Genomic DNA, 11149 nt, shown 5'->3' with positions numbered 1-11149 from the left:
TTTTTTTTTTTTTTTTTTTTTTTTTTTTTGTCCAGCAGCAGTGCCTGAGAGCTAGTAAGTCTGGAGCTGGGACATAAGCTCAGAAAGTTGTGCTCCTGTGAGATAAACCACAAATTCTTGGTGGTAGAACATTATTTGATATCAGATTATCTGGGTTCTGGAAGAAATGAGAAGTCAGAACAAGAATGGCCAGAAAACTGGCCCTGATGTCTAGGTAGGGCAAAGCAGTGGACATTCTAGGTTTCCAGAGTTATAGTAGTATCCAGATCCAAGAGATTCAGGTTGTCTCTGGATTAGGGACATTTATCAGTGTGAATGACAAGGCAGGTCTTGGATGTTGTTCCTTACTGCAGATATTTTGTCCTCTGCATGCCTGCACCTCCTCAGATTCTCTGCTCTGTTTTCTTGGGATTCTTCAAGTACTTACTAAGTATTTTGATATTTGTTAAGGCAAAAATGTTTCTTAAAATCATTACACTGAAATTCATCATAAAATCTATTTTTTGTGATATATTGCTGTGGTCTATTCAGTGTTCATAGTAATCCAGAGAACCTCTATTCTCTGTAATTATAATTAAAAGTATTTTTAATAAAACTGAACAAGGATTTTCATTGGGGCGTTTGATTGAAGATACCATTTTTTTCCTTTAGTGCCTTACTTTCTATACTCTTAGGATTTTAAAATGAGCATATGCTATTTATTAAATACATTTTAAAAAGCCAGGTATGGTGGTCCCTGTCTGTAGTCCCAGTACCTGGGAAGCTAAGGCAGTAGGATTTCCAGTTGGAACCCTGCCTGGGCAATTTAGTGACACTGAGCCCTTTCTCCAAATAAAATTTTGTAAAAGAGTTTTAGATGTAGCTCTTGGTGAAGATCCAAGCATTAATCTCCCATACAAAAATTGCATAAAAGAAATGATAAAATATTTTAACATAAATTGTCTGGATATCTTCCTGTCATTTTTGAGTAGCTTATGGTAAATATAGTTCAATCTCCTTGGATTATCTGGATCAGATATTAATATTATTGTTCATTTGATACAGATTCTCATTAGGTATCTCAGGCTGACCTTGAACTTGAGATCCTCTTGCTTAAGTCTCCTGATGGCCAACATGTCTGGCTTAGAATATTATTTTTAATTATTTTAAAGAAAGTTTTGTTTTTAAGTCTGTTATTGATTTTCTTCTAGTAGCTTTTGCACTAATATTTAAAACTGACCATGTCTTATGAACTATTTGCTGTTATTTTTGAATTTAGATAATTTGTGCTTGACTCAATAACAAATAAGTGAGATTGCAGGCTTGTGATTTTTAAGGTGTAATTGCTTTAATGGGCTGTGTCTGTGTGAGAATCAGTTCTGAGCAGTGTAAAGGCTAGAAAAAGACAGACCATCTTAAGCAACATGAGTAATGTCTCCTGTTGATCTATAATGGAAACAATTCAAGAGGCTTTGAGACCCTCTGGTCCTTCCTCCTCACTGACAGATAAGACCAAGTTCAAGGTCCTCTGGCCTTGAATAGACTGGTGATGCATTGCGAGTGCTGCTGTTTTTTATACTCTCCATTAATGACTGATGGCCAGACTTCAAAAGGAGGTACAAAGCGAATTGTCCCCATCGAGCAGATTTGTTGAAAGTAATTCACAAGTGACACATAACTGAGCAATAGAAATTTAACTGCTAATATGTGTCAAGCTCCTTCTGTAGTCTATTCTCTCTGATCTAGTAATTTCAGTGTTTAGGGCTTTTCTTAAAAATCATTTAATACAGGAATATATGGTAGAAGGCTATTTACCATAATATTATTAATAAGCAAGGATACATTTTTAAGAATAAAGAATACCTAACTGGAATATTATGTGACCACTGAAATTCATCACTATTATTAATGACTATGGGAAAGGGTCTTGATATTTGTTAAGTCAGAAAATATGAAACAACGAAGTATAGAATTCTGTCTCTGTTTTGCTAAATGTGTAAACCGGGTACGGTGACACCTACTGATATCTCAACTACTGAGGAGGCCAAAACAGGAGGATTTTGAGTTAAAAGCAAATTGGGCAACTTAGTAAGACCTTGTCTCAAAATAAAAAATGGAAAGAGCTGGGGATGTAGCTCAATGGTACATCTAGCGGTAGCTACTCTTCTCCAGTGCCACAAAAACAAATAAAAATAGAAAGGTCTGGAGCTCACGTACAGCCCTTTCCCAGCATGGATGAGGCACTGGCTTCATTCTTTACTGCACATGCATATGTGATATGTATGTTTTACCAAAAAAAGTACATAATCTAATATGTAAAATACACCAATATGTAACATTTTATTGCTTTAATGAAAACATACTTTTTCAATGTTTTCCAAGTATTACTGAGTTGTGCTGAATAGCAATTAAAAAGACAAAGTAGAATCACATTTAAAAATATGTAAAAGTGCCTGCTTAGGCAGGCACAGGGACTGGGGTTTGGTCACTGGCATGTCATGCCAGACCTGCCCCTGGGACTCTCTGAGATGGCAATTGAGACTGGGTGTGGTGGTGCATGCCTGTTATTCCAGCGCCTGGGAGGCTGAAAACTGGAGAATCACTACAAGTCTGATCTATGTAGTGAGACCCTATAGACCCTGTACTAAATATACATTTAAAAAGTATAAAATAACTGTACTGTTCACTTATAATGTCACCATCATAGAACAAAGAACACTGCAAAAAATATAGAAACATCATGTTCTCAGGTCACTTTGTAAAGCTGTGTGGCAAATGCTTTCATCTCTTTAAGCCTTGGCTTTTTTTTTTTTCTGTGTGGAAGGAAAGTTTAAACTGGTAAATTTGCCTTCAGTTTGGTAAGTTACTTAGTATCTGTTTCCATAAAGAAGATATGCATAAGAAATATTAAATGATAAATAATGTATAACCAAAAAAACAAATTTCACTCACCTGTTTTACAGAATTAAAACTAACTGCCCTGTTTGCCCCGTGCCTCTTGGCAATGGGGTGATTGTTACAGATTGCTACTGAAGCAATCGAAAACTTCCGAACCGTCGTGTCTCTGACCAGGGAAGAGAAGTTTGAACACATGTATGGGCAGAGCTTGCAGATACCATACAGGTAAAAGCCACTGGAGATTAGGAGGTTAGCATGAGGAGTTTTTCGATTAGCAGAGTTGTTTTGGAAGGTTTATTTGCCCAGAAGTTAGGGCACAAATGGGGAGTACTTGCACTGAACCGCAGAAGAAGTGTTGAGACCCTGCAGAGTCAGGGGCATCTCTGACAGCTGGTAGGAGGTGGGTGTGGGGGAAGAGGCTGTTGAGAACATAATCTCTGGGCTCCTATTTTGATTGTGACTCTATTGTTCTGGTTTGGGGTGCCGGCTATCTATGGATTGTGCAAGTTGAAGTCAGGGTGGCACTTCCTGGGTGTATATATGTTGTGCATTTCTTCCCTCTCCTCTGGTGGGAACCATCTGCGCTTCCTTTCATACAGCCATCCCATGGAGGACTTCCACAAGTGGTTTGAATTCAATCAAGCCCTGGTTCTCTCAATCTCCTTCAAAGGAGACACCTGGGACTTAATGATAGGTTTTCCAATTTCTTTTCCTTTTTTTTTTTTTTTGGAAGTGATTTTCACTAGAAATCCCAATATATGACAAAGATAAAAATAAAGTTAACACAGTTGAAGTATGTGTCTGATCCCAGATGGCTGTCCATTTACCAACATGTTCCTACCCATACTGTAATGTCACTGAATTTTATGATGCTTAGAAAACCTAGTCTCAGTTCTTTTGCAATTCCTTTAGTAAGTTCCCCAGAGAAGTGTTTGTTTTTATTTTTCGTGTTTAATTATAAGGCACTGTAACTCCATTGCATAAATAGATACCGAGCCAAACACCTAGAAGGAACATCCCCATTCTTCCCGAGGAAAGGCAAGAATATCTGTATTCTTCTGTGTCACAGGACATGTTAACCCTCAGTTTGTAGATGTTGGGTAAATGCGTGTTTAGAGTGAATGCTAACTGTACAGGGCATATATTACATGTTGAGTAGTTTGGGAAAAGGAAGAGACTTTTATCTGTTAGATCCTAACTAGTTCTATACAGATTTTATAGGCTTAATAACTCTCCACATCAATACATAAAAGTGCAGTTACCCCTTCACTAAGGATGAAGACACTGATCCTCAGAGTTGAAGCACATAACTAAGTTCACATAACTGGAAAGTAAAATGAGAATGAAACAATTTTCTGGAGGTTAAACCTATTTTTTTCTGTCACTTTTTTTTTTTGGGTGGAACCAGGGAGTGAACTCAGACCCTTGCATTTGCCAGGCAAGCACTTATTCTACTGAGCCATCTCCCTGGCCCCTTGTCTGTCACATTTCTGTGCCCCACCATCAACCAATGAAAAGTTGCATTTGAAGGATTGAGAAATGAAAGCATAGTAAGTTTCCAAATGTGTTCTTTTCAGAAACTCTTTGAAGAAAGCACACATCTTCGGAATCACATTTTCCTTCACCCAGGCCATGATGTTTTTTTCCTATGCTGCTTGTTTCCGGTTTGGTGCTTTCTTAGTGGCCCGGGGTTTCATGACTTTTGAAAATGTTCTGTTGTAAGTATTGGTTTAATATTGACAATATATACTTTGGAAGAAGTAATACCTCTGAAGGGGTGAACATCTCTCATGTCTAGATAGAGAACTCTAGAGGCAGCCTCATGAAGAGATTTTGCTGGTTGAGAAAGTGGCAATTTGTCTCTGGGCCTCTGTCTGTTCCCATGGAAACACCAACTTCACACATACACACACCCCTGACTTTTCCAAGTCTGTGGCTGCTTGAGAGACTAACTGAGAGATCTCCAGAGGGCATTGTCTTTTGCAAAGAAGTCTGAGCCTCAGTGAGGGGCCTGAGGACTCCCTGTAAAGGGCTGTGCAACACAGCAGCCAAGACACAGAAGTGGGGCCCACATTCCATGTGTCCTGGAGGATCTCAGGTTAAATTCACTTTTCCTCGTTGGAGAACAGTTGTAAGGGAAGTGCTGGAGAAATGAAAAAATGGAAAAAAAAACAACTAGATAAGGGTTTTTCTGCTACATCTCCATGGCTACAGAAAATTATACTATAGTCGAGAGAAGTCATGTTTCAACTTAATTGTACTACTAATATACCGTAATAACCAGTTTAGTAGTGTGGTCTTTCTAATCTTGTAGATTTGGTGACTGATCAATCTGTCCTTTGATGTACTTAAAACTAAAAGTAATAAAGTTTTACATTGCAATCAGAATCACATGAATCTCAGAATATAACATATCAGTATAATGTTTTTGCATTGACTTATTCACACATTATATTTAGTTCAGGATGGCCCTAACGGAAGATTTAAAATGTCTTCTTTCTCATTTGTGTGTGGCATATGATGTATAGGTGTTATTTGTGATGATAACCTAAAGACCAAAGTTACTGTGGATATTAGGTCTCCATTGGAGAATTATTTGATATATAACTTTATTTTTTTGCTCCATAATTTTATTGAGAAACAAATAGCGATGAGACAGTTTCAAATCAAATTGTAGGACAGTTTCAAGAATTAACACATTGCATACATTCTTCCTAATGGTTAATTGCTGTACAAGATGTGGACATGATATCCTATTTATAAACACCATTAGAACAAATCCCTCTGTTCATTAAGAGAATGCAACTATATATCTATCCTAACCACATTGAATTCACAGATACAAAATGGACATTCATCTGTATCCCTTTTTTTTGTTAAGTTCTGTTATTTGAATATTATAGGTGTGTAAACTCAGCAAAATATTCTAAAAGAGTCCAGTAGCCCACTTTGAATTAATGAATGTTGCTGTCACTGAGATATTTAGGTTTGCAAAGTCTTCCAAGTAGGTGAAGCAAAGGGGAGACCCATGCGAAGAGCAGTAAGTAGATCAAAGGTTTTAATAAGATGAAGGACAAGATTAACCATCTGTGTGATTTATTTAGATCAAATTTTTTAAAACAAAGAAACAACTAATAGCACTGTGTGCTGCTTTCACAGAGTTGTAGAGGGCTACTGTTCAAACACACATTTTGATAATGTTATTAAAGACTCAAAGGACCTTTACAATAGTAAAGGTTATTAATACTCAAAGGACAGCCCTATAACAGGTTTTACTTCAGTTGATAAAAAACTATTTGTTTTGCGATTATGTGTCACAGTGCTCCCTCATGTAGAAGTGTCAACTTTCTGGCAATGGAGCCATAACTGTTCCTGGGTTTTGTCTTCTGTTGTCCAGGGTGTTTTCAGCCATTGTCTTTGGTGCCATGGCAGTTGGACAAGTCAGTTCATTTGCCCCTGACTATGCCAAAGCCAAAGTGTCAGCCTCCCACATCATCATGATCACTGAAAAAGTCCCCGCCATTGACAGCTACAGCACGGAAGGCCTGAAGCCGGTGAGTTTGAGGTTTCCACTGGATGATCTGTGCCTAATTGCTGAATAGATGCATTCAAAGGGGGAAATTAATAAAATGTGTGTTTTTAAAAATGCTGATAGTAATACAAAAATTTGAAATCATGTGTTTATTTCCATAAGTGTTAATAATATGTGCTAACATCCAGTACTTCTGCATCACCAAGTTATGAGGAGGTAAGAATACTGCTGGCTTTGTGAACAAATCCTAACAGTCAAGTTTTCTGATGCATAAATTACTGAATTCTGAGGAAAGAAATTCAGCACATTTGTATTATATCTTTTTATTTAAAAAAATACAAAATAGTGATAGAAAAAAACCTAGAATTAAAAATGATACAAGATTTCCCTAAACAAAGTAATAGGAATTCAATGATAGTTGCTGTATTATATGATGCTATCTTCAAATTAGTTCTTCAGATTACCAGATATGTACATGTAAGATTCATTTAAAGAGAAAATAAGACAAAACAATAAGAAAGAAGCTACAAGAAATTCAAAACAGGAAAAAAAATCAGAGAAAAAATAAATTAAGCATTAAGTGCTCCTTTCAAAAGACCAGCAGAAACTGACACTATAATTATACAAACTGTTCTGTCTATATACTATATTGTACCTTTATATTGGATTAATAATTCATTCAATAAGATCTGCAATCTTATTTGTTAATTTTAGTAGTGTGAATCAGTCTACCTCTACCTTTTGAAACCTGGTGGCGGCAGGGCTGAGGTCCGTGGTGGTGAGCCTATGGCACAGGCATTGCAGAGGGACACACAGCCTATTCTTGGCATGCAAGTCAAGTAACCCCAGAAACCAAGCACTGGATAGTCAGTTTTAATTGTGGTGTTGGGACTTTGTGATAAATATGTCAGTTTTGGTTGAAGTTCAGGCCATCATCTTTAAAAGGTTTGCCATCAGTGGCTTAGGCTTACCTTGTATTTCAGCATTGCACCAAACTCATTGTTTCTGTTCTCATTTTAGAATATGCTGGAAGGAAATGTGACCTTCCATGATGTTGTGTTCAAGTATCCCACCCGCCCAGACATCCCAGTGCTTCAGGGTCTGAGCCTGCAGGTGAAGAAGGGCCAGACGCTGGCCTTGGTGGGCAGCAGTGGCTGTGGGAAGAGCACAACGGTCCAGCTCCTGGAGCGGTTCTACAACCCATTGGCTGGTACAGTGGTGAGTGCTTGCCCCCTCAGCTCATTTCAGGCTTTGCATCATCTTGAAGCCTGGGTATATTTTTAATTCGCACAGACAAGTCATTGTTTTCCAATCTTTTAAGTAATAGCTCCAGTTAGGGAAAGTCTGTCGTGTAGGCTGGGTTCCAGGCTGTGTCATTTGCCTCCAGCCTCTCCCTCAGTACTGCCCTGAATCATCTTTATAATAATCTCTCTTGTGTGGCTAAATATGAGCCCACATCAGAAAAGCCAGCAAAAACTGAAGTACCTAGAAAAATAGGGAAGGGAAGCCAGGAGAGGTAAGGGACACAAACAAAGGATGGGGTGTGTTTCAAGAATATAATCATTAAAAACAGATTCTGTGAACTGATTAGAGAAATTGAGGGCTGAGCCAACACGGAGGCTCTGGTTATTTGTAACCTCCTGACATTTCATCCTCTCAGGGAAATGCTGACAGTACATAGTAGACCATGGGTGCAGAATGGCTAGGAAGGTGAATGAGACTTAAGAAGGTGTATAATACCAAGACCAAAGGTAAAAAGACAACTAAGATTGTCTTAGTTGTCAAAGGCAAAATGAGGGAACATGCTCAGGAAGAGGAAATCAGGAGCATTTTTTTATGGCTAAGGATGAGCTAACGTAAGTGATGGATGGAGGGCATTGAAATATCTTCCGGCGGGGGGGGGGGGGATAAAGAAAAAAAAGAATAAAACAAAACCCAAACACCCCAAGTTTGAAACATCTGGAGGTATGAATGAAGAGTGAGAAAGAATATCTTCTTATTTTCTGAACTAAGAAGTTGAGTGAAGAGTCCAAATTACTCACTCAGCAAAATGCCTGCATGCTTGTCAGCAGACCATCTTAGATGCTGGGCATGAAGTGAGTGTCTCAAAGGGAGTGGTGAATTGAAATGTCTGTAATGGGGGATAGGAGAAGAGCCAAAGTAGGAAGGAAGAAGATGTAGAACAAGAAATTGTATTCTGGCATATGCTTATTGGTTGTATTCAGTGATTGTATTTAAAGTATTAACTAGCTGGAGTGGTATGAACACTGACCAAGTGCTAACCCTTCCAGCTCTGTGTGGACCCTACTTGTAGAAACAACCAAAGTGCAAAAGAATTTACAACCTGTAGTCTATGGCTCTCTTATTCCTTCCTTACAGCAATTAACCAGTGTTACTCAGAAAAAGAATTATTGTACTCAAAGACAGTTATGACTTTACTTCACCTCATTGGTAAGGCAGTAGATCCAGAACTGGTTCTAAGGAATAAATGGGATTTACATATGCATGAACAGTAGAAATTGTTAGTCCGTGCAATAGATAATGTAGCAATAGTTGGTAGATTTAAGATTTTTTTCATTTCTTTTTTCTCTTTCTTTTTTTGCAATACTGGAGATTGAACTCAGGACCTTGCACTTTTCAGGGAGGTGCTTATGCCATTGAGCTAGGTTTTTGATCTTAGTGAAAGAAATAGGCCAGTTCAGCTAAAATAGGGAGTTAGTAACAGTACTGGTTCTCCAGGATACAAACTCCACTCCAGCCCAATAAACTCAACAGCTTTTGCATATACTGAATATAAGCCCACTTGAGAAAGAAATCAGGAAAACAATTCCATTTCTCAATAGTGTAAAATAAACACAAATCAGCCTAACCAAGAATGTGGAAGACCTTGATAATGAAAATTGTGGAGCACTGAACAAAGAAATTGAATAATACATTAGAAAGTGGCAAGATTTACTTTGTTTATGCATTGGCAAGACTGATATTGTCAAAATGGACATGTTAGCAAAAGTGCTGTACAGATTCAGTGTGATCTCTATTAAAATAATAACAGAATTCTTCACAGAATTAGAAAAAAAATCTAAAGCTCATGAAAGCACAAAGGAAACAGATTAGGCAAAATTCTCTGGAGAAATAAAAGCAAGCAGCTAGTATCAAAGTATCCCATTTCAAACAATACTACAAAGCCACAGTACCAAGTACAATACAGTATGGGCATAAAAGCAGACCTATACACCAGGGGAACAGAACAGAAGACAGGAAAACCAACCCATATGCTTAGCCATCTGTTCACAGAGGGACCAAAATCATGTTCTGGAGAAGGTAGATATCCATGTGCAATGGATTGAATGTAGGTATTATTTCCTCTGTATTAAACATCAAATAAAAATGGATCAGCAGCCTAGATATAAGCCTGGAATCTTGGAAACTGCTAGAAGAAGATACAGGACAATGCTTAAAGTGATAGGCACAGGTTAGGACTTCTGAGTAGGACTCCAGTAGTACAGGGATAAAAGATGGACCTACTTTAATTAAAAAAAATTGTTCAGCACAGCAAAGGAAACAATAGGGTGAAAAGATATCCTTCAGAGTGAGAGACAATCTTTTGTAACTCCTCTTCTGATAGAAGATTACTATCTACAATATATAATTAACTAAAATTAAAAAAAAACCCACCCAAACAGCATGTAGCCCAATCAATATATGACAAAATTCTCAAAAGAAGTACAAATGGCCAATAAGTATAGGAAAACTATTAAACATCTTTAATCAAAACTACATGGACATTCCATCTCACCCCAATCAGAAAGGCTGTTGTCAAGAATAGAAGCAGAGGGCTGGCCAAATAGCTCAGCAGATTAAAACACCTGCAAGCAGGTGCAGGGTCTGAGGGTTCAATCCCTGGGCCTGCCATGTCGGCCCTGCCCCTGGGGCAAGTTGAGACTATGATTGAGACTGGGTGTGGTGATGTGCCTACAGTCCCAGCACTTGGGAGGCTGTAAAGCAGGAGAATCACTATGAGTCTGATCTAGTAGTGAGACCTTCAACACCCTGTAGACCTTTCCCTAAAATACAGAAAAAAAATAAAAGAATAGAAGCAATAATGAATATTGGGGAGGATGCTGGATAAAAAGACTCTCCTAGAGACCCAGTCCTAGCCCAGGTCTGGTGAGTGTGTGGGAGACGTTCCTGCTACCCTGCGCCGGTGGGACCAGTGCCAGTCCAGGTGCAACGTGGACCAGACCTTCTCCCACTCCCTTGGGACACCCCCATCACTCCGCAGCACCGCCCCCACCCCACCCGCCGAGTAGGAATTTCTGCCCCGTTCCGGGAACCCCCAGGCCCAGTCCTAGCCCAGGTTCGGCGAGTGTGTGGGAGAGCTTCCTGCTACTCTGCACCACCCAGACCAAATACCGGTCCAGCCCAGGCACAGTGTGGGCAAGACCCTCTCCCACCCACTTGGGATGCCCCCCACCACTCCACAGCAGCTCCCCCACCCCGCCTGCCGAGTATATTTCGGCCGCGTTCCGGGAACCCCCAGATCCAGTCCTAGCCCAGGCCCAGTGAGTGTGAGGGAGAGCTTCCTCTCCCTCTACTCCACCTTGCCCCCTCCAGGCACAGCTCAGGCCTGGCATACATGCCTGGGGTGTAACCCTGCAGCTGCAATCCCTGCAGAGAGTGTAGAGGATAGATCCACCGAGCTGGTCCAGGAGGAGAACATCTTGCCACAGGGGCACAAAA

General features: G+C 39.4%; 1 protein-coding gene across 1 annotated transcript in view; it reads left to right on the top strand.

Annotated features, from left to right (window-relative positions):
• Positions 1–11149, top strand: part of LOC101581810 (multidrug resistance protein 1-like) — a 134214-nt gene that overhangs the window by 97039 nt on the left and 26026 nt on the right. The window contains exons 20-23 of the mRNA XM_023708717.1: positions 3002–3102; positions 4455–4595; positions 6275–6431; positions 7430–7627. Of these exons, the coding sequence (XP_023564485.1) occupies positions 3002–3102; positions 4455–4595; positions 6275–6431; positions 7430–7627 (597 nt within the window). The remainder of the gene's footprint in view (positions 1–3001; positions 3103–4454; positions 4596–6274; positions 6432–7429; positions 7628–11149) is intronic.

Source organism: Octodon degus, unplaced genomic scaffold, assembly GCF_000260255.1.
Source record: "Octodon degus isolate 3935 unplaced genomic scaffold, OctDeg1.0 scaffold00489, whole genome shotgun sequence".
Classification (NCBI taxonomy): Eukaryota; Metazoa; Chordata; class Mammalia; order Rodentia; family Octodontidae; genus Octodon; species Octodon degus.
This window is presented reverse-complemented; position numbering and strand designations above follow the sequence as displayed.